At 41.2% G+C, this 27,708-nt stretch overlaps 1 protein-coding gene across 1 annotated transcript; it reads right to left on the reverse strand.

Moving 5' to 3' along the window:
- Positions 1-87: 87 nt before the first annotated feature.
- Positions 88-27,577, reverse strand: LOC106578998 (anthrax toxin receptor 1). The gene is made up of 18 exons (XM_082965789.1): positions 26,727-27,577; positions 18,034-18,105; positions 17,015-17,086; positions 16,746-16,827; positions 16,603-16,633; positions 16,427-16,500; positions 16,250-16,318; positions 15,438-15,518; positions 15,141-15,201; positions 14,153-14,251; positions 13,918-13,987; positions 12,008-12,086; positions 11,691-11,786; positions 10,633-10,671; positions 9,913-10,011; positions 9,566-9,733; positions 9,280-9,360; positions 88-2,786 (listed from the first exon to the last, which is right to left on the reverse strand). The coding sequence occupies exons 1-18, from the start codon at positions 26,885-26,887 to the stop codon at positions 2,526-2,528; spliced, it is 1,695 nt and encodes a 564-aa protein (XP_082821915.1). The 5' UTR covers positions 26,888-27,577; the 3' UTR covers positions 88-2,525.
- Between the last annotated feature and the right edge of the window lie 131 nt (positions 27,578-27,708).

Consider the following 27,708-nt stretch of genomic DNA (forward strand, 5'->3'; position numbering starts at 1 on the left):
TTCTGCAAAATATGTGTACGCAACCAATAACATTTTAATTGGATTTTGACACACACACACACATAAAAACAACCCATTAGTCACATATAAAAGCTTGGAAGTCAACCTTTATTAATACTGTTAAAAAAACCATATTATATAATATTAATGTCTTTCCATATTTGTTTCAGTACTCCCATTAATACATGTAAAACAATGGTTAACATGTAAAACAATGGTTAACATTTAGCATCTCAGTTTTTTCTCAGAACACCACTCCACAAAGGTCCTAATGGTCATTCTGAAGCATAGAGATAAAAACGACATAATAATGAGGTGTATATAATGTTGTTGCTTGCTCTTCTAACTACTGTATGCCATTGCTTGAATGGGGTGATGTACTAATAAAAGCCATCAATCCAGTCAATGAAATGAAGGGCTTTCATCATTGTCAAAAAGCAGAACTTTAATATTACACTTGGGTGCCTTTGAGCTTTATTTGTGTTATTGTACCAATAAAAACTAAGTAAATGTATGCACCTCTTAATCATCATCATCATCATCCTCCTCCTGAACAGCTTTCAGCAGTGCTACAAGATATCAAAGGAATATAGTAACACAATGGTATTATAGTACATAATCGAATGAAGTACATTATACAAAGAGAGTAGAAAAATCTAAGTAGAAAAAATCCTGAAAGGTACCGAGTGTAATACGTTTCTAATAGTGTTCCTCAACCTTTGTCTGTACCAAGGACTGGCATGCTGTAGTTTTCCTCCTTTGGGGACTTGATTGAATCGGTGTTGGTTCATAGAAAAATCACTCAGATTTCACCATGTTTTATAGCCTTTTGATAAAGTACAGTTGCACTAAGGAAGCAATATTTCATGACCTAGTGCCGGACTATAGACCAATGGGGTTGAGAAACGCTGTCGTATGAAGTTGCGTGAATAGTTTGTTTACATGCACAGTGTCCGTCTTTGTCAGCGGACACCTTTGTCGTATTCAAGTACCCTCCTCTAGGTCTGGGGGTTAATAAATTAGAGACGTGGTGAACTGCCCTGCAGTTGCAATGTGATTGTGGTCAAAAACAAAAGGTAAATGATACAATGTATCAAATTACTGTACAGTTTTTGGAATGTAAAAACTTGATGAGAGAACAATGACCTGACTTTGGTTGTTTGATTTGAGAGGTTTATTTTTCAAAAGGGATCAAAACAAATGAAAGAAATAAAACTAAAATAATGCTATATCTGAACTGCATTCAATGTGCACAATTACCAATATTAACTTAGGTAAACCTGGGTTCACCCTCAGATATTGACCAACGAAGTGTTTAAAAATGCCAGATTTTGTCGATAGACATCTCTTACGCTATGTATGATTTTCCATTTACTAATTCAAAAAATATACACATTTTACGTGTTCAGTCCATATCAAAAGTATCTCAGTGTCAACTTATGCTTATACGCTTATGGCTTCCGGCAACACTATCAAATGGGAGTAATGAAAATCGGTTTCTCAATGGGAATATGGACTAACTCACATGGGCTAAGACCAGTGGTGTAAAGTCCTTATGTAAAAATACTTTAAAGTACTACTTAAGTAGTTTTTTAGGGGTATTTGTACTTTACTTATATTTTTGGACAACTTTTACTTTTACTCCACTACATTCCTTATGAAAAGAATGTACTTTTTACTCCATACATTTTCCCTGTCACCCAAAAGTACTAGTTACATTTCGAATGCTTAGCAGGACAGAAAAATTGGCCAATTCACACACTTATCAAGAGAACATCCCTGGTCATCCCTACTGTCTCTGATCTGGAGGACTGACTAAACTCAATTGCTTCTTTTGTAAATTATGTCTGAGTGTTGGAGTGTGTCCCTGGCTATCCGTAAAATAATAAAACAAGAAAATTATCAAAAGTAAAACATTTACTTTTGATACTTAAGTATATTTAAAACCAAATACTTTTAGACTTTTACTCAAGTAATATTTTACTGGGTGACTTTCACTTTTACTTGAGTATGACTTCGGTACTTTTTCCACCACTGGCAAAAACTGTCTTCTCAGTCTGAGTTTAACTAATTTGGACATCAGAGAAAAAACATAATCAAGCCCTGAAATCTTTCAATGTACAAAAGAGAGATCTAAAAAGCTATATGTAAATATTCACAAAAGAGAGATGCAAAAAGCTAATCCAGATTGGTTTGACAGCAGGTTTGTCATACTACAAAAAATCCAATCCTTGTGGTTGAAAGTAAATCGACTCAGTGATAACTAAAGCCACACAAAGGCCCAGTCTACTCTACTGTCACCTTGACACTTACCATCATCGGATACTCAGTAGTTAATAAACAAATTTCATCCATTGCAGTATTTTTCCTCCTATGACTAAATCTTTTGCTGTCCAGCAACAAACCATTACATCTCCTGCTAAATTCACCCCAACTCAAATAAATACTATGTTTATTTTTGGTTGAGGGAGCATCTTTGGCAGCGGGGACTATTGCTTTATTGGAGTGGGGTCCCTAAATCGCTTTCATGGTCTGTTGTTGGGGCACGGTGGGGGGCGCGAGGGAGGGGGGCAGGGTGGCCCTGGGGGGGTGCGGGAGGGGGGTGGCCCCGGGGGTAGCTGGCTGACGGGCGGTGCTCGCGGGGGCGGGCTGGTCTGTGCTGGCGGCGGTGTAGTGGGGCGGATCAGGGGACGGTAGTCTGGAGCAGGGGGGCTATGGGCCCGAGGAGGGGCCTTGGCTGCTGCCGCTGCCTCATCTTTCACCCGGGTGAAGTTGATGCATCGACCCTGGGGGGAAAGATACCGTAACATCCGATTACATGGTGATCAATGTCCTAAAAGTCAGGAGGTATACAGAACCCCATTAAGCTACAGTAAAGACATAACTCAGATTACATTGTAACCCCCCTCCCCTCCCCCACATGGTCCAGCCCACCTCCCACGTACAGTACACAGGTGTCTTACCCATCAGCCCCTGCTGTGAACCCTCTACCCTCTCCTCCCAGCCCAATGTCCTGTTCCAATGTCCTGTTACCAATGAAACTGTGGCCGCTTTCCAATAACCCCATGTTGTTTATAGCACCATATGGAGAATGAGAGAGAGAAATGTAGAGACAGACGTGGGGGGGGGGGGGTTGCTTTGAGTCAATTCAAAGCAATACGTTCCTTTTGTAGCATAAACTTTTGCTCCCTATGCTCGTCCACCACAGCTACTTCCCTACATAGTGAGAACCCCTAACTTCGACCACAGTGGCGTCTTACAGTGCACTCTCGTGGTATATGGTCTAACTCAGATTTATGCCCTTACCAGACAGACATCCCAGTGACCCCTTTTCCATTCCCCACGCAGATAGGCAGACATGGACTTACTAGGTCATACTGTAGAGCCATTTAACATATGCAAACACACACACAAACACACACTCACACACTGAGTGGCTGCATTGGCAAGACATCAATGAAAACAACAGTGGACACATTCCATTCATCTTGACTTGTAAATGATATATGAGGTAGAAAAAATACAGAAATCCTCTGGTAAACAAACTCGGTCTCTGACATTCAATCAAGTCAATAACAGGATGAGAGCATGAGAAGGGTCATGGATTTTAATCAAATATTCTTTCATTCTCAGTGCATACGTTCTCTGCAGACCCTTTGAGAGAGGCTCATTTTAGCAACCTTTCTGCGAGTTCATAACATTGAACCAGTGTGGTCAAATCAAATCAAGCTTTATTTATACAGCACATTTCAGACATGGAACACAAGCATTTCGCTAAACCCGCAAAAACATCTGCTAAAGATGTGTATGTGACCAATAAAATTTGATTTGATTTGAATGTACTTCACAGGAAAAAAAATAATAAAAACAATAAATAAAAACTGAAATATTTACTACACAACAAACATAAGAGGATAAAAACAAAATAATTACAATAAAACTGAACAAATAAAAAGCACCCTAAGGAAAAGCCAAAAATATGTGTTTTAAGTTATCTTTTAAATATGTCCACAGTTTCGGCCCCCCTCAGGTTCTCTGGCAGGCTGTTCCTGAGGCTGGGGGCATAATAACTAATGGCTGCCTCTCCGTGCATCTTGGTCCTAGGCTTTAGGATAATTAAAAGGCCAGTGCCAGAGGACCTGAGGGACCTACTGGTTACATAACTTAAAAACATCTGACATGTATTGGAGTGCACAATCGTGGATTGATTGAAAAACCAATAGAAGAATCTGGTGTGAGACTTTGAACCAGAACTTACAGTACAAAGGCAAAACAAAGATGCCCCTTCAAACCTCCTTCTTCTAACGTCTACCATTAAAACCCAGATGTCACAAAACAGGCTAGCCCGTGTTACATCAGAATGGTTTTCATGTGCCCCCGCTGGTATAGACGACTCTCGCGGTCATCTCTGCTCGCTATTACCTCATGTCCTTCGCATTGCGAACACTCTATCAGGGGAGACGTTAAATCAAAGCCTCTAATGTAACCTCAGGAGGCGATCTGCTCGAACACATGATGTTCTACATACGAGCTCGCTGAGAAGTTGAGAGTATTTGGAGACATAGCTGTGGTCCTATGTAGCAGTGTGGAGCCAGTGAATTAAGACTAGGGCTGCACAAAGAGAGAGGGATATGACTAAACCAGACTATGCACAGATAATCATACCCTGTAGGGCTGTGCCCACAGTACACAAGCGCACATATACTGCACTATACCACACTCAAACGAAACTAAGCAAACAAGGAGTGTGTCTGGGTGTCCTAAACCAGCACAGAGAATCCCACAGTAAAGCTGGGGAGGAAGTTAGAGGGAGGGAGGGAGGGAGGGAGGGAGGGAGGGAGGGAGGGAGGGAGGGAGGGAGGGAGGGAGGGGGAGATCACACTCTACTTGAACAGAGCTATGCTCAATCATGAGGCATCAAAGCCAAAGAAACTGCACAATATTAAGAAATACTATAGATGGAAGGAAAGTAGTGTAAAAATATACAAAAAAACTGTTAGGCAACAACAAATTAAATCCCTTCTAGACGACTTCCTGGACAAAATGTTTCACTGTAATAGTGAAGGAGTAAACTTGGCAGTAGAAAACCTGAACACTGTATTTGACCTCTCAGCTTCCCTATCAAATCCAAAAATTTCAAGCAGACAACCTAAGAAAATGAACAACTATGACAAATGGTTTGATGAAGAATGCCTAAGAAATAAATTGAGAAACCTATCCAACCAAAAACATAGGGACCCAGAAAACCTGAGCCTACGCCTTCACTATTGTGAATCACTAAAACAATACAGAAATACACTACGGAAAAAGAAGGAACAGCACGTCAGAAATCAGGTCAATGTAATTGAAGAATCCATAGACTCTAACCACTTCTGGGAAAATTGGAAAACTCTAAACAAACAACAACACAAAGAATTATCTATCCAAAATGGAGATGTATGGATAAACCACTTCTCCAATCTTTTTGGCTCTATAACAACGAACAAACATATACATGCTCAAATACAAATCTTAGAATCATCTATTAAAGACTACCAGAACCCACTGGATTCTCCAATTACATTGAATGAATTACAGGACAAAATACAAACCCTCCAACCCAAAAAGCCCTGTGGTGTTGATGGTATCCAAAATTAAATGATAAAATATACAGACCACAAATTCCAATTTGCTATACTTGAACTCTTTAACATCATCTTCAGCTCTGGCATCTTCCCCAATATTTGGAACCAAGGACTGATCACCCGAATACACAAAAGTGGAGACAAATTTGACCCCAATAACTACTGGGGGATATGCGTCAACAGCAACCTTGGGAAAATCCTCTGCATTATCATTAACAGCAGACTCGTACATTTCCTCAGTGAAAACAATGTACTGAGCAAATGTCAAATTGGCTTTTTACCAAATGACTGTACGACAGACCACGTATTCACCCTGCACACCCTAATTGACAATCAAACAAACCAAAACAAAGGCAAAGTCTTCTCATGCTTTGTTGATTTAAAAAAAGCTTTCACCTCAATTTGGCATCAGGGTCTGCTATACAAATTGATCGAAAGTGGTGTTGGGGGAAAAACATACAACATTATAAAATACATGCCCACAAACAACAAGTGTGTTAAAATTGGCAAAAAACACATACATTTCTTTCCACAGTGCCAGGGGTGAGACAGGGATGCAGCTTAAGCCCCATCCTCTTCAACATATATATCAACGAATTGGCGAGGGCACTAGAATTGTCTGCAGCACCCGGCCTCACCCTACTATAATCTGAAGTCAAATGTCTACCGATGATCTGGTGCTTCTGTCCCCAACCAAGGAGTGCCTACAGCAGCCCCTAGAACTTCTGCACAGATTCTGTTAGACCTAGATTTTCTGCACAGATTCTGTTAGACCTGGTTGGGAGGTCTGGGGTCCGCTCACCAACCAAGAATTCACAAAATGGGACGAACACCAAATTGAGACTCTGCATGTACAATTCTGCAAAAATATCATCTGTGTACGACGTAAAACAACAAATAATGCATGCAGAGCAGAATTAGGCCGACACCCGTTAATTATCAAAATCCAGAAAAGAGCCGTTAAATTCTACAACCACCTAAAAGGAAGCGATTCCCAAACCTTCCATAACAAAGCCATCACCAACAAAGAAGTGAACCTGGAGAAGAGCCCCCTAAGCAAGCTGCTCCTGGGTCTCGATTCACAAACACAAACAGACCCCACAGTGCCTCAGGACAGCAACACAATTAGACCCAACCAAATCACGAGAAAACAAAAAGATAATTAGTTGACACATTGGAAAGAATGTACAAAAAAACTGAGCAAACTAGAATGCTATTTGACCCTAAACAGAAAGTACACAGTGGCAGAATACCTGACCACTGTGACTGACCCAAAATTAAGGAAATCTTTGGCTATGTACAGACTCAGTGAGCATAGCCTTACTATTGAGAAAGGCCGCCGAAGGCAGACCTCGCTCTCAAGAGAAGACAGGCTATGTGCACACTTCCCACAAAATGAGGTGGAAACTGAGCTGCACTTCCTAACCTCCTGCCAAATCTATGACCATATTAGAGACACATATTTCCCTCAGATTACACAGACCTACAAAGAATTCGAAAACAAGTCCATTTTTGATAAACTCCAATATCTATTGGGTAAAATACCACAGTGTTGTCATCACAGCAACAAGATCTGTGACTGTTGCCACAAGAAAAGGGCAACCAGTGAAAAACAAACACCATTGTAAATACAACCTATATCTGTCACGTCCTGACCATAGAAGCTTTTATTTTCTATGGTAGAGTAGGTCAGGGCGTGACGGTGTTGTGTCTAGTTTAGATTTTCTATGTTGTCATGTTCTTGTCTCTGTATTTCTATGTTTTTTTGGGGGGGGGTGATCTCCAATTAGAGGCAGCTGGTCATCGTTGTCTCTAATTGGAGATCATACTTAAGTAGTTGTTTTTCCCACCTGGGTTTGTGGGAGATTGTATTTTGAGTAAATGTATGTTGCACCTCTTCGTCACTGTTTGTTGTTTTGTTCATTCATTTATTTGTATGTCTTGCATAGTTTCACAGTCATAATAAAATGTGGAACGATACACACGCTGTGCTTTGGTCCCATTCTTCAGACAGCCGTGACAATATTTATGTTTATTTATTTTACCTTTAACTATTTGCACATCATTACAACACTGCATTTATACATAATATGACATTTGAAATGCCTTTATTCTTTTGGAACCTTTGTGAGTGTAATGTTTACTATTCATTTTCTATTCTATATTTCATTTTTGTTCATTATCTATTTCACTTGCTTTGGCAATGTAAACATATGTTTCCCATGCCAACAAAGCCTCATGAATTGAAATTGAGAGAGAGAGAGAGAGAGCAACAGATGCTGCCTTTCTGTTTTTCAATAGTCATGGAGTTAGATCGATAGCTACGTGAGTTGTATTCAGAGGATGCATAGACTAGGGGACATAGCAGGTCCATTGTAAACTGATAAAATCAAAGGAAACTAGGCTTGATAGATCAGCCTTTCTACTATGGATACGAGGAGCATTCAGTCGTGTTTTATGGAATTGTACTGGAAAGGCTTTTAGCCAAGGCTTCTCTCAATAGTGCCATTCAGGATACAGGCATCGTCATAGCAATCTGCATGGCGATAAAATGCAACATAGCAACAGACTGAAATATGTCTGTCGGGAAACCAGATCTGACCTTGGCCAAATGGGTCCAACGGAACACACAAGGCCCGTACATGTTCTGTGAGCACCAATATGGCCTCTGTGTGTGTGTGTGTGTGTGTGAGAGTGAAAGAGCTGTGTTACCAGCAAGCATGGCCCAGTCTCCTCAGGTAACACTTTACACAGGAAAGAAAAGAGCTCCTCTGCCTTGCATATGTGTTCATTCCTCCCTGAAGGAAAAAATATATATTACACCAGTACAAGTAGGCCTGCCTCTGAATTTTTGTGCTTCTTCGTAACCGACCGCAAATTACTCGAGTAGGCGACGCCATTACACGGAGGGATGGAAACGATTCCGCTGGAGTAAGCATTGCGTCACGTAACCTTTTGCAGGTGGCGATCGTTAAAAGCTTTCCTGGGTCAAACCCTTTGAACAAAGTATTGACATCTTTTTGTCCGGGAGAAATCTGAAGGACGCTAATCATCATTGTTCCTCTTCGCGGTCGATAGCTGACTTCCCGTGTCGTTGTTGAGAGCTTATCTGGCAGTACAGTCATGTCTTCTCAGTTCCTATTTTTGGCCGAGAGAATAATCTTTAAATGTGGAATTCCAGTTAAAAAGGGCTATTGAAGATTTTCGGCAAATAACGCATGATTTTAACTAGCACCTGGAGAGGTGCCATCTCAGCAGGCTAGCTGCAGCTCTCAAAGGAAAGAAATGAGAGGAGATCTATGGGATACAGTCCCTCAGATAGTCTAGCCCTCCAAAGTGCATATCTAGAGCAAAAACCAACTCCAAGCCAAACTCCAATCTCCGTTTTGATACAAAGGGTCAGCATTGCAAAGTTAAAACATGTGAAAGTAGTGATTTTAAAACATTAAGAGGAACTTCCTGGAGTGTGTCCACAGTCCTGGTTTATTTCCCTTTTATGGCTGATTTGAAGCAGGTGTTGGGCTCTGCCTTGTCATGAATCTTGGCACTGGTGAGGTGTCGGCCACTGCAGGGGCGTTTTTTGGGGATTGGACTGTCTGATGAGGGATTGGACTAAGGCTGGGCTCCCAGGGTGTTTTAAGGCTTTAGTACTCACATGTTCTCCTGGCTGAGGCCTCATGAGAGAGACCTGGTCGTAACCACGGCGAAACAGGGCCCAAATGGCGTCCAGTTTACCCTGCCGACAAGAGACAGAGAAATGACTACAGTGAATACTGTCAAAAATGCATTCTAGCTAGCCAACTGGTAAGTGTGCATGGCCAATATGTTCTTTCATACTACACAGTACCCTATTATAAAAGTAGCGGTAGCGAGGAAGAGAGTGTACATACTAGTCTTAGAAAGAAACGAAGAAAGGAAAGAGAAGAAAAGTGTGTTTCTACCTGTATGGGAGTGTACCACTTCCTGTCCGCGGCTGGCTTCCTGTTGTGGGCCTTCTTGGGCTTGGGCTCGTAAGGCTCAAACTCCTGCTCGGGCATTTTCACCACAGCGTTCTTGGGCATCTCCAGTTTAGCCCCCTCCTCCGTTGAACCCTTCCCTCCCCAGCGCACCTGTAGGAGTGGAACACAGCTTATATGACCTACAGTACCTGCAGAAGGAGTTTTACATACTACACACGGGCAGTGATGTAGTCTATAATAAAGTTCCAACTTTGATGTGTTTGTGAGGAAATATGGAGGATAAAGATTATAGCAATTTCAATGTCAAGAGTGGATTAGATCCAACTCGCCTCCATTCTTTTGATTCCCCCGACTCCTCTTCCTCCATAGTAGGATGCATCCACGGTGGGCCACTTCTTCTTGGGCATGCCATCTTCATCATCTGATTCCTGGCGGAGAGAAACGATAGGAGCATGTGTTCATGTGTTACGATATTATGCACCTTTCCCATATTCTTGGCCACGATAGTAAACGTCTCCAAAAAGCTATTTATCTCACTTGCCTTGTATGAAAGCTTTTTTCATTCCCCAACAAAATAGCTTCACAGAAAATAAAACAAGAATTCCCCCAAAAGGAAATAGAATTGAAAGACTCCCAGTGGGGGTAAAATAGAGAATTAGTAAGTGCTTTAGGCTATTCATGCATCAGAGATCCATAGAATATAATGCCTCTGTTTCACGACCAGCTGTGTCACATCTATGGAAAATGTGACAAAGACTTATTATTTGGAATCAACTTCTGTGGCGAAATGCCCTGAAGAGGCCTCATGACTGCATCACTTAACATTTTGTCACTTATTCTTGATTTTTCATCTGAATACTGTTGCTTTCTCTGGGAACTTCATCCATATTGAGCATAGAACCCACTGAGCTTGATGATGCGTTTCCTGGCTCACTAATAGGTCTGTGCTATGATTGAGACCCTGTGTGTGACTGAGTGTGTGTGACTGAGTGTGTGTGTATAGTCTTTAATGCATGTGTATACTTTCAGAGATTTAAGGGCTGACTTACTGGCTCTGGAGGGGGTGGTGGAGGAGGCTCCTTGATCACCTTGACAGGAAGTTCAGGGGAGAAAGTCACATTAATATCAACTGTTGGACACTAGCTATGTTTCCAGTAATTTGTCCAGTGATTTTTCTTGTTGACATTTAGAACGTTTGCATAGAAAATAGATTAGATAATTGCCTGCTAGGGTGCATATGCATTTAACAATTTTGTTTTGATAAAACAGCTGGATGTAATGACATGACACCAGAAAAACTACAGTGTCTCATAAAAATGTACTGGCTGAAGTGTTTCATTACCCATTTAGGCAAATTGCGCATTAATAAATTGACCTTCCGTATCCCCTCCCACCTATCTGTTTCAGGTCTCAGGTAGCCCGAGAAAGCCAGCATAGATAGAATGCAATAACTAACTAATATTTGCCATATTCTAATAATTCTCATGTGCCTGAATGGATCGCCATGGTCCATGCCATGGTGAAAGTTGCACTCCTGTATATCTGACATAATTGGATGGTGCAACTTGTATCAAGACAACCAGAAAAAACTATTTAGCCATTCTTGAATGTCAGGAAAAGGATCCTGCAAAGAAACATTATTTTTATAGTTGAAAAATAGATTTAGCAAGCAGTTTAGATGTGGAGCTTCATAGATACGTGCCCCGTGTTCCTTTAAAATTATTCGCCAATCATCATTTATTGTCCAAATGAAGAATGTTTAACAAAAGAAAAACCACAGATGTATCATTTATTATCTGAATGAACTGCAAAACTGAGAGAAATTTGTTACAACCGTTTAAAGTAATGTTTTCTGGTAAGTAAAAGCCCTTTCAAACAATAACAACATCATTTTCATTACATTGAACCAGGTTACTTTGTTTACGTAATTACATAAGTCATTCCAGTGGCAATTACTCTGCCATAGGGTCTACTCTATACGGTATACAGATGTAGGACCTTCATTTGAGCCAGTTTGCTACAGCAGGAAAGTAATCCTGCAGTAACTGGAAATTAGAATTATTATGTGAATTATAATGAATGGACATTTTTGTAGGGGTACACTAACCACAGTGCAGCAGAGGGGCCAGAACCACCACATGAACAGCACGGCCATTAACAGGAACAGAACCAGGAGGGTGATGAGAAGGATGGTGCCATCAAACTGCCAGGGAAGATAAAAGACAAGAGTTAAGACAGGGTTACGACTAACATTAGGAGAAGGAGGAGGAAGCAGAAATAAAAAACAGAAAAAGATTCCGATAGAAGAAACAAACAAACGATTCAATGCAAAATGATGGAAATTGGATAATTTTTTCCGAACATTAGACAATTTCTAGTGAGTTTTGAGTAGTAGTTGTAATGTGATTGGTAGAGCATACTTACACACTCTGTGGTGGTGATGTGTACAGAGCTAGTGATGAACGACAGGCCTTCATTCATGCTCACTTGTAGATAAACAACCCTGAAACGCAAAAACAGACAAATTAGGCTAGTTAAGACCTGTTTGCCCAAGACCACTGAATGGCAAAAGGGCACAGTTGTCCAGTGTCAAGGTGCCACACAAAGAGAGCTTTGCGCCCAACAAACAAAGCTATTCTTGCGCAGCAATGTTATTACATGTCTGAGACTAAGTAGGGCACTGGTATCAAAGTTGATTTAACCCTTTTTCAGCCAAGAGAGGTTTTTACCTTGCCCGATCAAAAACAGTTGATGCCCACATTTCTTCATATCTCCAAAAACTACTGCAAGTACCTTTCTCTTCTGGGTGCAAAACAATTATTCACATGTGACCTCAGGAAGCCTGGAAAACTTCTCAAACCTTGGTGATAAAAAGCCTAATTTGGAATTCCCTGCATTTTTCTAGGGTTGCAAAGCACGCAGACTGATCAACAGGATATGCGAACTAGGTCATTTGGACTGATAAGCATTATTTGGTTTGGCTGTCTGGAGTCCGTGGGTTAAATTCAGTGCCAGCAAACGGCTGTGTATCCCTGAAAGAAGTAACGATCAGGGGAAAAATATGGTCAGTTGGACTTGGGCCATGTTCACATTTTGTGGAGATGTGAGTACGCGTGTGCATGTGTGTGAGGGGAGAATGATCAATTTGACCATGGGATGCTAACTGCTAGATGACTACAGATTAAAAGAAGATGAAAGATGAGGAGGAAAAAATGGTGAAAAACAATGGGAGAGAGGGAAGAAGGAGGAGGGAGTTAACTACAGAAACTGGATGTTCAGGAATAAAATACCAGACAGAGAGGAAGACAGGAAGTGCCAGTCTTGGCTGTGTGGTGTCAGACATCTGTTAAACAAGCAGATGAAAGGGCAGGGTCTGCACTAGGCAGACATTCTGCTGCTTTGATCAGAGCTGTTAGTGGAGAGAGAGAGTGAGAGAGCGAGAGAAGTGTCAGGGTGAGGGTAGAGGAGAAAGCTGGAGGTAGAGGGGAGAGGAAGGCAGGCAGGGGAATGGGGTGAGGGCTGGAGGGAGATGAGAGAGGAAAGGAGGAGTGGAGAGTAACAGGGTTTTGAGTCTGGGGGAACACAAAGAGTGGGTGGGAGAGAGAGTTTGTGGGCTGGAAAGTACGTCATGCACTTTTGTTTTATTTCTCCCTTAAACTGTCTCATCCAAGGTCAAACGAGCCCTCAGAGTCTTAAGTCTTTTACCATTGCTGTCTAATTCCTCAATTTATGACCTGATCCAATAAGTTCTTAAAAATGGGGTTCTGAAGTGGTTTGTTGATGTTGGAGATTCTGAGGCCTACATTAGAAATGAGGCAGCCTGATGATGGATGTAGCTGTTATTGGATTATAGAGCACACAGGAGGCTGCTGAGGGGAGGAGGGCTCATAGTAATGGCTGGAATGGAGTAAATGGAATGGTATCAAACACATGGAAACCACATTCGATATCATTCCATTAATTCCGTTCCAGCCATGAGCCCTCCTCCCCAATTAAGGTGCCACCAGCCACCTGTGATGGGGCAACCGTAACACTGTCCTCATTATGAAAACACAGGGCTCTAACCAATGAGGCTCTACCTGAATGAACTCATTGACATATAGAGAAAGAGAGAATAGAGGAGGAGTGGAATTTGGCCCTGACAGAGTCCGTTAAGACACCCTAATGAATAGCAGGCTTCTTCTGGTAGTGTGTTTATGTGGGAGGGCTTGGGGGGGGGGGTGATCGGCTAGAAATGCGAGACAACACACACTCATCCTACAGTGCATAAAAACAGTGATAGCTCTGACCATCTTAAAACGGATTAAAAATGTCTTTTTAAAAAAGGTACTCACTGCCCAACTTCATCTATAACCGGAGCTGTACACAGCAGGAACGTGTCTTTGATTTCCACAGGCTTCTTATCTATGGAGAGAACCAAACACTCCGTTTACTTAAATACGTTTCGTTTCTTCAATCGACTGTAGTTCTTCATGCATGTTACAGCTGGAAATACACATTGCACACATTGGTATGAAACACCCGGTGAAGCCTACAGTAAATGAAGTGTAAATGTAAGCAGGTACTCACTAATGGTGAGGGTGTCATTGAGTCTAAAGCTGCACAACACCTGCTCTATGTTCCTGGCGTGAAGGAAACCGTTTCCTCTCACCACTACCTGGAAGCTCTCTGGAAATAAGACACCTTGAGTTTAGAAAAATACTACATACATTTAATATGATCATAGGCTATCCGACTTTGCACAATTATGTTGGGTAGCATACAAGAGTAGCTAGACTGACTTGTCAACATCGGTTAAATAAAATACAGGAAACATCATGCTCGGGAAACACAGGTCTTATGGGACTTGTCTCTCTCGATTAGAAAACAAGTAATTTATCAAATTGACTTCCATTTGGCAGGCCAGCATAAATTAAACATGGACATTCCATTTAGAGACCATTTCATAACAAGATCCCCAATACACTACCCTCCATTAACCCCAATGGGGATTCCTGTCTGTTGAAGTCATTTGAGTGATCAGGGTCCTATTCATTAGGTACCAAATGGCAAAAAAACCCAGAATGAAACAGAGAGGGACCACCTGAATTTTTCCAATAAGAAACACATTTTAGTTTTAGTCATTTAGCAGATGCTCTTATCCAGAGCGACTTACAGGAGCAATTAGGGTTAAGTGCCTTGCTCAAGGGCACATTTTTCACCTCGTCGGCTCAGGGATTCAAATCAGTGACCTTCGGTTATTGGCCCAACGCTCTTAACCGCTAGGCTACCTGCTGTTTTCCATTTCAAAATGTTTTTCTATGTTTTGCTACTGTGTGCCATAATTACATTTACATTTTAGTAATTTAGCAGACGCTCTTATCCAGAGCGACTTACAGTAGTGAATGCATACATTTCATTTCATGCATTTTTTTTTTTTTGTACTGGATGAATACGAGCCAGCTGAGCCCCAGTCAGAGGGAAGGGCACCAGCCTGGCCCCTTAATGAAATGAACACAGCACTTAGGCAATGACAGGGAACTAGCGTTGATCTGCTTTGATCCTTTAGGGACCCCACCTCCTGCACAAACACTGGAGGGCTCTGCAGCTAGGATCTCAATACAGGACTTCTTGATGATCTGGAGAAGGAGAAAATGATTGAGTTGACTAGGTTAAATAGGCTAAAGGTGACTCATATCTTGTGAAGATTCTGTATCGAAATAAGAGACAGGTTCCTCAAATTTGAGACACTCAGTAGCTATAGGCTACATTTACAACAGTCTATTTTGACTTTTCAACTTTATTTGATCTTTCTCTGAAGGTATGTTTCGTGAAACAGGTCTAAGTCTCTCCTTCCTGGCCAGTGTGTATTTACCGAGTCGATCACTCCTCGCAGGGCTACGAATCCGCCCATCACAGGAAACACATGCTCGATGGTGTCTGCTATGGTGGCCAGCTATAGGGGGAAGGAGAGAACAGGTTTATTTACACAGACCCAGTGCTTCATCCTGGCTCCCGTCTCAGAAACCAGAGACACACACATCATGACCCATTCACTTCGGTGAAGAGTTCAGTGAACACTTGATTTGAGATGAAATAACCATACAATTATATTGTATGGTTATTGTACCTTCATCTCTCTCTACATGTATGACCAGGTTAGGGGGGAAATAACAGTAAAATGATAGGGACAATAAGTACAATCCTGATGTACAATGGACATTGAACAGAGGCCTAAACAACCTTGATGAAAGGAAAAGTACAGTATGTTATATCCAGACATTTAGTGAAAGTCAATCTGGGTGGTAGAACGACGCATAAAAAATCCAGTTAAAACATTGCATGACTCTGAAGCTTGCTTCTTTAGCTAATATGGTAATCGTTTGCATGCAAGTCAAATCGCCCAATTTTATTACTGCTCAGCCTGGCGTATAAGTAGCCCTGTAAACCTCACAAGCAAACTCGGGTTCAAGATGTGTAGGTAGATGCAATTATGGGATACATAGTCTACAAATGAGTTACTAAATATAAATAGCACATATTGTAATCATTGTAGTGAAATAATATTGAGTGCGTAGTATTACTAGGTGTAATTACAGTATATGATTTTCTGTTAACAACAGGTTCCTAAATGTGTTTTGACAGGGGAGCAGGACATGCATGTTTTACTGCAAACTAAACCCTTGCCTGTGTCTCGTTGAAGTCCTTTACTCCAACACAGTACACCATAGCTCCTAGAGATCGGCTTCTCTCTGCCTGTTTGTTGGGAGGAAACCAAGAATCAGCACCAGAGAACATGGTTTAACATTGTCTTTCCTTTACATCAACAGGAAGGTGAATGTTATAGAAATCCAATTTGCCTACCTCCTGTTGTGCAGTGACGAGTTGGTGTTCGTTCAGCTCCCCATCAGTCAAGGCAATGATAACACTTGCTGTCCCTGTAACGGAGAGGTCAATCAATAGTATGACCTCAACATTGCCAAGTATCGAGTGATCTTTGCTATGTCTAACCCTAGTGACAGATGCCATTGGAAGCTCACCAAAGTTTTCATGGTGTATCTGCTCATTTGCCTGAAAGGAGAAGACAATGTTATTCTTCTCATTATGTTTTTTGTTTTGTTTAAATATGTTAAACAGGTGAATAACATGATAAAGTAAGACCACGTCAGAAGCAGATATATACCCTTTCCAAGCCCAGGTGCATAAAGGTGTCTCCCCCAGGTACCTCTTTCCTCAGCACATTCAATCCTTTTCTTATCTCCACCCTGACAAACAACACAAATCTCACGTTATAAAAAAAAATGTCTTGGTCTGATGTCTAAATGGCATTACTGAGTAAAATAGTCACCACTTCTATTCCTCATACAAGGAAAACGGATGCATCCCAAATTGCACCCTATAACCTGAATAGGGTGGCATTTGGGATGCATTTAACCAATATTTTCAGTGTACCTGTTTTCTGTCAGTTTCATGAGAGTGGTTCCTCTGGATGAAAAGACAATGAAGGACATTCTCAACATTGGGCTGTAAAACAACACAGCACACAAACAACGGTTAGAGACTATGGTGGTCCTGAACCATTAAAAAATTCCTTTTGTCAAGCCTCAAAGAGGCCATACTATGTTTGAACTCAACACATAAACAAACAAACTAAAAATCGTGACCACACAATGGACACACTCTCCAAATCATTTATTTCACGTATTTATTGTGACATGCAAGGACGTGTTTTGGCGTCAAAAATGTCCCTAGGATAAAAAAAAAACCTTACATGGAAACATGTCCATGCATTCAAGCATAAATCACTGAATTCTCTGTGGTTAGTTCTATCCTATTGTTTGTTTATGGGCCATGTTCACAAGGACTCTGGACCCAATTTGATGGATTCATATGTTGTTTTTGAGAGTATTGTGATGGGGAAAAACAATATCACCCAAACTGAGGAAGCTTACTAGCTATTGACGTTAAGGGAATAGCGAGCTGACATCGCTGTGCACTTTGGTCATGTATGTCTTTGTCCTCCAGCTTGAAGCTCGCGAGCTGCCGTTATGTTCATGACACATGCCATTACCGCGGTTGGTTGGTAAGTGAATGAGCACATGGACAGTCTTTGCTCCATTGGGGAAATCATTTTTTTTGCTGTTTCTCTTAAAGCTCGCTGGATGGATCCTGCCATTACAGGCCAAGCAGCAATGAAGATACTTTTCCTATTAATAAATAAATGCTGTTACAGAATTCACATGCCGATGGCGATGAAGGACTATTTTCCGGCATGCGCGTTGTTTATTTCTCCGGCTGACGCCGTAGAGTCTAGCTCTCACCCACCCTCACATGAGAGATCGCTATCACCTACAGCTCGTGGTCTCAGCCAATCGGACAGTCCCGATTCAACTCACCTCTGTGCACGAACTAGCCATGCTGCCTCTTCAGGCCCTGATTGACAACAAAATATCTTTGTGATGTTCTCTTACCTGATAAACTTTTCAGCTAGATGCTCCACAAAGGAGTAGATTTCATTCCAGTGGTGTTTCACACTGCCAGATCTTAGAAAGAAAGAAAACAGAGGAATACTTATATCCTACAACCTAACGTTGTTTAAACCCACATGTGACACATTTCCTAAATGTTTATCCAACACCTCCTAGTACAGGAATTGATTGTACTATTGCGACATATAAAGTTAACAGAAAATCATAACAGAGAGGTTATCAGTAAGCTGATTGGCCAAACAATATGTCATGGAAAACACAAGCCATTTGAACATTAGCAGAAGAATCTCCATTGACACAAACTAACCCCATTTATTAGTGAAAAGGAGGAAAGTGAGTTAGGACACATCTGAGGACCAAGTGTGTAACTCAGCAGCCGGCCCAGCTAGCTACCCTGTGGTCTCTGAGCTTCCATAAGGGACGGTAGCAGTAATAGTCCCTATGAAAGCAGAATGCTTTCCACAGAGAGGAGCTTCATTTCCTCTTAGTTCGGGAAGGAAGGGACCTGGCTGGGGGTTGTGGCGGTGACTCGTTACTGAAGAATACTACTCATGGGAAATGATCTAATTTATTGAACTGAACCAAACCGCTGTTAGCGGATGGATGAAGCAGTAGCCTGAAATAGGACAATGCTGCTGACGAAGCCTTACATGGATGTCTGATGTAATAGTTACAATCTGGGCACCAGACATAACATGAACTTGTTTTCCCAGTTTGGTCTCCGTACTGGTTTTCTGGTGTATATTTGTGTTGTTAATGTGTAGGATAAACAGGCATGACATACTGTGCAGCTAGAGTTGAGTATATTCTTTAGAAGCTTTACAAACATTGCATTCATCGGAGTCAAAGCACCCTGTGAGGACAATACTTGTCAAACTAAACAAACCTTACCCAAATAAAACTTGTGGGGGAGGCCAGCTAGCGTCACACTTGGATGTTCAACAAATGTGTTGAATAAACAGTGTTCATCTGACACAGCTTGAACACACAGTCGCACTGCCCTGACCCGAGGGAAGAGCCAATCTGTCAGGCATGCAGTTTCTTTCATTACTACGGGGGAAATACTACACCTCAAAATGGCTTCTTTCATGTACAGTACAGCCATATAGGGATAGTGTTTCAGTGATTTTCTAAGAGGAGTGAAGCTAAGGACTCCCCCCCGCCTTGGAGATTTTTTTTGCATCATAATGGATATTATTTGTGTTGGACAAGACTGTTTTCTGAGGTACCAGGCAGTCGTGGGATTGGAGCCGAGCTTGCAATTTTCTCACCTGTATAAACAGCATTAGGAAAGGAAGTGGGCTATTGTCTTGTGAGATCCTTGAAGAAAAATGTTGTGGTATTTTTTCTTTGATACAATTTTAATAGACTGAGTCAAACCATTACAGTTCAAAAGTTTTGGAAGTTGTTATTGCAAGCTTCAACAGCTTTGTTGACTAAAATGATTGAGCTCTTGACGACAGGAGTTTGAGATTATATCATATCAAAAAGAGTGCACGTTTCCTTTGTCTAGTGTTATATAATTGATCAATCCTCTGACTATATGTACATGATAAACGGCACATGTCGGGCCATATGAAACTCATTTTGAAACAGATGGAACCCCATAGCCAAGAGAGAGAGAGTGATCGGGGTAACATTCGGATGACTGGGATAATTAAAACCACGCGCTGGCTCTTTAATGTCTCTTCTGCTGGGGGAAGCAGAAAAGATCCACCATGGATCTCCAACCACAAGTAGATTTTTTTTGTCTTTCAGCCCACACAGCCAAAATAGATCAGGACTGGTGAGGTCTGTGCTCTAACCAACCCACTGAAAACTGTCCTGGGGAATAACAGACCAACGAGCACAACAGACAAATGACATAAGACGAATGACAGGCTATGGCCTCAAGGCCATAAACAACAGTTATTTAGTTTACTACAGTGTTTGATCGGACGGCTGTAGCTGTACTGTTTCCAAACACCTTAGGACACTCAGGGAAGAAACATGCACGATCGACATCTAGCAACGCTAAACAGACCAGGTCAGGACTGTGCTAGATGTCTGAGAGGGAGAGAATTTGTTACTTTGAACATGAAGAGTCATTTATATATATATATATTTTTTGTTTTGTTTTATCAAGCCTTTCTTTCTGCTGACTGTGTGAAAACTCACCACTACAATGAGCAAAATGAAGTGAGTCAGGGAGAGAGAGAGACAGACAGAGAGAGTGTTCAGTCGGTCTAAGCGAGGGATGTCAGAAAACATGTGGGGGAAAAGGCTGTCAGACCCAGGTGTTCAGTAAAAGGCTCTGCTCTCACGCTCCTAAGTGTTGAGAGGAGAATCCAACAGCATGAAGCTGTACGCTCCCTTTCCAGTTGGGCCTGCTGCATGTTAAGAACCACCCCAGTCTGCGAAGCAATGATCTTACTCCAATTTAACTGACTATGCACATGGATTTGTACGGATAGACCATTAACCTACTTTCCGCTTGAGGCCTACTTGCTGTGTCTAGGCTTCCAACTGCAATCTTTCTTTACTCTCACTCCCTTACCTTTTGGATTTAAACAAAAAAAAATCCCTCTCTTTCTTCTTCTCACCCTCTTTCTCTGGGTGCAATATTATTTTCTCTAAATAACTGACTGCCCATTTAAAATGTCTGTCTTGCTCGGGTACCCCAAAGCACTGGGGATTCTAGATGGTGTGATAACATTTAAAGCTGCAATATGTAACTTTTTGGGCAACCAGACCAAATTCACATAGAAATGTGAGTTATCGATCTGCCATTCTCGTTGAAAGCAAGTCTAAGAAGCGGTATATCTGTTCTATGTGCATTATTTCTATGGCTCCCGTTCTTAAGTTTTTGCGTCTTTGTACAATACAAAAATACAATATTTTGGCTTATGGAAAATATATTTCATAGCGGTTTAGATGGTACAGTGATACTCTACACAAGGGATCATCAACTCGACTCAGCCGTGGGACAATTTTTTTCTTGAGCGGATGGTGAGGGGTTCGGGAACATAATTACAAATAATTTGTAAACTGCAAATTGACCAAACGGACACAATATTTAACTAAAACAGAATCATTTCAAACCTTGCTGACATTTGTATACGATCACTTACTGTATATCTCTCTATTATGCCTGGGAAAACTTTGGAACAGATTTCCAAAATGAAAATCACTTGGAGCTGATTTGCTGGCATGTTTACAGTCTTTTATGTCCAACAATAAAACGATAATACAAAAACAGCTGGGCCGCTGGGCCACCAGTTGGGAAACCCTGCCCTATACTATACTTGTTGTTTTGTCACATAAACTGAAATTAGGTGAACTTTTAGAATTTTAGCAAACAGGAAATGGCGGAGTGATTTCTTCATAGCGCATCACCTTTAACAAGGCATTTATTCCTGCAAATCACACATGCCAAAGGCTTCTTCTGACACATTATAGAGGCCAGAGCAGCACCATGGTCCAGGAGAGAGAAAAAAATACACATTCCACAGTGAGAAAGTCTTGACATGTTTACATTATTTATAGACTCCAGATGTAGTCCGGGTTGGCTTGGATTTTAAAAATGATCACAACTTAACGCCCAAATTCAATGTTGGCCTGTGAAAAAAACAAACATTTCGCAATGATTAACATTCTTCAGAAGAATGACTAAGACTTGAAAAGGAAGTACAAATGGCTGCTACATGCAGCTTCTATTGGGAAAACACAGGTGCCAAACAAAATTGTTTCCTATTGTCAAGTCCTGACCAGTATAAGGGGTTATTGGTTATTGTAGTTTGATCAGGACGTGGCAGGGGGTATTTGTTTTATGTGGTTCGGGGTTTAATGGTATATGTATTTATGTAAGAGGGGTGTTTGATTTATGTGTTCCGGGGTTTTTGGGTAATGTTCTTGTTTTGTATTTCTATGGTTTTCTATGTTGTGTATTTCTTTATGTTGGCCTGGTATGGCTCTCAATCAGGAACAGCTGTACATCATTGTTGCTGATTGAGAGTCATACTTAGGTAGCCCTGTTTCACCTGTCCCTTTGTGGGAAGTTGGTGTTGTACTGCTGTGTGTTAGCCTGCAACACTGTTCGGTCGATCGTTTTTCTTGTTTTGTTTGTTACGTGTTCTAATAAAGTCACTATGAGCACTCAACCCGCTGCGCCTTGGTCCACTACGTACGACGACCGTTACACCTATTGTCCCATAGCTTGATCAGAAAATAATTATATCAAGGCCAAGCGGGTCAAGACACACAGTATGGCTGTGGGAATCTGCTAGGGCATCAGAGCTTCTAGCAGTATTATCTTGTGTCTTCTAAACAGTGAATGTCCCGTAGGCCTGAGTTTTCACGTCCTACAAGAGGTAAATGCAGGTGGCAGTAGCTAGGTTTCCATCCGAATGGCGACAGATTTTCACGCAGATATTCTCCAAAATCTGCATTAAGAAAATATGCAAATATTTCCACCAGTTTCCACCAAACAGACTTGTTGCGGGTAAAACTCTGTGCGTGATGACGTTGTGCACACAAAATGTACCTTTTCACTTAAGTGTCCAAGGACCGAATAAAAATCAAATGTTCAATGTGTTTCCATCGCTTTTTCAACTCTACCGATAGTTGTCACAAATACTGTTGTGTTAAATAGCAAATGTACCTAGTCTGGTCTTGGCACATGTGCTCTAGACAACAGCAGATATAGTGGGGGTAGGCTCTGCGGGTAAGTTAGTCCACCTTGCACTTTCACCACCCTGTGAAGTTCATCAAAACGTATTTCATCTGTAGCCTAATAAACCGCATGGTTTCCCGAGTTGTATAGTGAGGACCACACAACAAATCATTGCGTGACTCCAAGTTTACTTCGACATTATGATTATTATATCAATATTTTCTCATGAAGGTGTTTCCATCGCCATTTCTTGTATAATTAATTTTACCGGCACAAAAAGATGCCACCATGTCGAACGAACAAATGATCTGTTGGCATTTATAAAATTGTACCCGAAACTTCCTGTTTCCATCACAGCTGATGTGATTATTTTTTTATACAGTATGACTTTACTCGCATAAACTGTGGATGGAAATGTGGTTTTTATTTTTATTTAACCTTTATTTAACTAGGCAAGTCAGTTAAGAACAAATTCTTATTTACAATGACCGCCTACCAAAAGGCAAAAGGCCTCCTAAGGGAACGGGGGCTGGGATTAAAAATAAAATACAAAAATATATAAATATTGGACAAAACACACATCACTTCAAGAGAGACAACACAACACTACATAAAGAGAGACCTAAGACAACATAGCAAGGCAGAAACACATAACACAGCATGGTAGCAACACAACATGACAACATGGTAGCAACACAACATGGTAGCAGCACAAAACATGGTACAAACATTATTGGGCACAGACAAACAGTACAAAGGGCAAGAAGGTAGAGAAAACAATACATCACGAAAAGCAGCCACAACTGTCAGTAAGAGTGTCCATGATTGAGTCTTTGAATGAAGAGATTGAGATAAAACTGTCCAATTTGAGTGTTTGTTGCAGGCTGCAGCGAACTGGTTACAGATAAGGAAGTAAGGGCAAGGAAGTGATGTCTACAGACCAAAAGTAAAACTAGGGTGTTTTCCCATAACATCTGATGAGCATTAGCTACAGTGGTAGGGAGTGTGTTTTGATGATTTTTATTATGCAGAACATTTGGCATCAGTACTGGTCTGCAGTGATAGAAACATGCCCTAAAACAATACATTTTGTTGTGTTCCTTATAAAACAGCAGGATAGGGCCTACCAGTCTGATTAATGTCAAAGTCATACCCATAGAGATCTTATTAAATTACTAATTATATGGTCATACCTCAGTAAGCCTATAGTACACCACAACATAGGGATAACTTTAGCTTGGTTCTCTTTGATCCACTACCCATTTGGACCTTAACAGTAATGATTCATGATATCCACATGGTCTGTTTTCCTGTATTCGGTGACCACTTGGCAGAGGGAGATTTTTCCATAAACTAGTCGTGAAATTTACAGGATTTATATTCAAAGAAACTCGAGACCAAAGTGTTGACTCCAGCCATTCCAGTGTTCGGCGCATGTGACAAATATAATTTGATTTGATTTGTATCCTAGTTGTAGCCCTATGCAGTGTGACAAGAGCCAGACCCGGAGGAAAAACTCCTGGTCCTATGGGATGTAACTAAGGCCCAGAGTTTTTCCTGTTCAGGTCTGGTCAGGAACCCAATGACCAGGCTAAAGTACAAAGGGCTATGTCCGTAATCTACATCTCAACCAGAATATGGTCTGTGCTAGTGTTGTGACGATACCAGTATTGCAATACTATGACACCAGATTCTTCTTGGCAAAAAAGAAAACATGAAGCAGAGTCAACTTTATGGTCCATTAAAACATACTTTTGCAAAATAGTGTGTGCTATAGCTTGCAAAAAAAAACTAATGTGCCTCTGGGTGACAACACAAGACTGTTTTTCCCCCCAACATTAGGACTTGAGTCTGCTTCATGTTTTGTTTCCTTTGCTTCCTTACTTCCTAGTATTGCGATACTGGTGTTGTGAAAACACTTGCCTGTGCATCTCATAAACAGCTCAGGCCTGAGGGATGAGGGGATGTCACTAACGAGCATCCGGTTGTTTGAAGTCAGGAACCTCGCTTAGTAGCACCAACATCCTCATCATCCAGGGCCACACAAGTTTGTACACATAGAAATCTATCAACATTGAATCATACATCTTCTACGAGTTGTGTTACCAGATGAGAACTTATCTAAAATATGTCCAAATTAGATCAGATATTGTAAGGGGTGCGTACTGGCGGCAGAGAAGTCAGACGCAGGAGAGCAAAAACTGTGTTTCCAAACGGCGCAGTTTAATAACTAAAAAACCCACCGGAAAACAGAACAATCAAATAATGGGTACATTATTGACACCAGGACAGACGTGCACAAGCACTTACAACAAACAATCACCGACAAGGATATGAGGGGGAACAGAGGGTTAAATACACAACATGTAATTGATGGGATTGGAACCAGGTGTGATGGAGACAAGACAAAACCAAAGGAAAATGAAAAGAGGATCAGCGATGTCTAGAAAGTCGGTGACTTCGACCGCCGAACGCCGCCCGAACAAGGAGAGGGACCAACTTCGGCGGAAGTCGTGACAGATATATTACATAAGGTCAGAGAACTGGCAATGTGTTGCCAGGACAACAACCTATCCCTCAATGTGAGCAAGACAAAGGAGCTGATTGTGGACTACAGGAAAAGGCGGGCTGAACAGCCCCCCATTAACATTGACTGGGCTGTAGTGGAGCGGGTCGAGAGTTTCAAGTTCCTTGGTGTCCACATCACCAACAAACTATCATGGTCCAAACACACCAAGACAGTCGTGAAGAGGGCACAACAACACCTTTTCCTCCTCAGGAGACTGAAAAGATTTGGTTTGGGACCCCAGATCCTCAAAAAGTTCTACAGCTGCACCATCGAGAGCATCCTGACTGGTTGCATCACTGCCTGGTATGGCAACTGCTCGGCATCTGACCGTAAGGCGCTACAGACGGTAGTGCGTAAGGCCCAGTACATCACCGGGGCCAAGCTTCCTGCCATCCAGGACCTATATAATAGGCTGTGTCAGAGGAAAGCCCATAAAAGTGTCAGAGACTCCAGTCACCCAAGTCATAGACTGTTTTCTCTTCTACTGCACAGCAAGCGGTACTGGAGTGCCAAGTCTAGGACCAAAAGGCTCATTAACAGATTCTACCCCCAAGCCATAAGACTGCTGAACAATTATTCAAATGGCCACTGGACTATTTACATTGACACCCCCTCCCATTTGTTTTGTACACTGCTGCTACTCACTGTTTATTATCTATGCATAACCACCCCTAACTACATGTACAAATTACCTCAACTAACCTGGTACCCCTGCACACTGACCCAGAACCGGTACCCCCTGTATATAGCCTCGTTATTGTTATTTTATTGTGTTACTTTAAAAAAAATGTTTTACTTTAGTTTATTTGGTAAATATTTTCTTAATTCTTCTTGAACTGCACTGTTGGTTAAGGGCTTGTAAGTAAGCATTTCACGGTATGGTCTAAACTTGTTGTATTCGGCACATGTGATTTGATTTGACATGCTGACTCCAAATTGACACAATACATTATATACAATTCATTTCTATTGGGCACAAAATATTCTGAAACACAACCAAAACAAACAGCAAATGCATCCAACAAATGTGTAGAGTCACACGCTTGATGTAGTCATTGTGTGCTATGGAACCAAATACTTCACTTTTTACTACTTTAATACACATATAACTGAATTTGTCCCAATACTATTGGTTCCCTAAAATGGGGGGACTATGTACAAAAAGTGCTGTAATTATAACCGATATGGATGAAAATACCCTTAATTGAAAGCTGATAGTCTGCACTTTAACCCCATAGTCATTGTATCATTTAAAATCCAAAGTGATGGAGTACAGAGCCAAAACAACAGAAAACGTGTCACTGTCCTAAAAATGTTGGCGCTCACTGTACGCTATTGTCTGTTTAGTAATGACTTAATACGGTGTAACGAGCGAGGCTTGGCATCTCAATATAACGGCTCCCTGGGTTTATTATGCAGTATAATAATAAATATGCCATTTAGACAGTTACTTACTTGTCAAGCACAAAATACAAGTCAAAAGCCCCCTGACATGTACTTTCCTCCCCTTCTTCTTCTACTTCTTGCTCTGGTTCAGCATTTACAGATGCTAAAGTAAACATAAAAAATCCAAGGAAAAGTAGGGCAAGAGACACGTTTCCCCAAAACCTCGCCATCTCAAAAACGCAAAATACTCCAAAAACTCTATGGAACTAAGTCAATGCTGTCTCACAACCACAAAGTCTTGAAATTACTTATCTAGGCAGAGATACATAACCGACAAAAAAGACGGTCAAGGCTTCGCCATAGAAAATCGTTGCTCTCAGTATCCAAACAATACAGACCGTGTGCCTCTGACAAATATTGGATGGGCGGTGAAGGCGAATATACCATACCAAAACTTGCAGCACTTTGTTCTCCTTTGAAAACGTAGAAAATAATTTGTTCAGAGATTTTACTCTCCGATATCATCCTGTCATATTCGCATGCATGATAAAACAATCGTGGAGTATTTGAGTAACAAATCTAAAATGTTTCAATGTGTTAGAATATATGTGGATAATTCACAAAAATGCAAGTTTCCTGTGAAAATTGTACAAATAATTTTGGTTAAAAAAAGCTAAGTGGAGACGTGCAATGTTAAGAACTGGGAGCTCGGGAACAAATATGGCAGAAATGAACCAGGTTTCATATTTCTGCCTAGAGAAAAAAAAATGAAAAAAGGTCGAGATTCCGTTTTGCACCTCCCTCTCAAGAAGCTAACTTTTGAGAAACATATGCCTGCCTATAAAACGACGAAGAAATGATGAGCTGCAGCATCCACTGACATCTTAACACCAAAATCCCATCTGTCCAGAATGTTATTGTAGGCTGATAGAGTACCACAGTATGAGTCATTATACCCAGAAAACCTAGCGGTCAAACAAGGAAATGGTTCCAATCGTTTTCCCACCATTTTTCCCATAGGGGATTTTAGAAACACTTAAAATAAGGGCTG

The sequence above is a fragment of the Salmo salar genome, chromosome 19 (genome assembly GCF_965601325.2).
Source record: "Salmo salar chromosome 19, fSalSal1, whole genome shotgun sequence".
Lineage (NCBI taxonomy): Eukaryota > Metazoa > Chordata > Actinopteri > Salmoniformes > Salmonidae > Salmo > Salmo salar.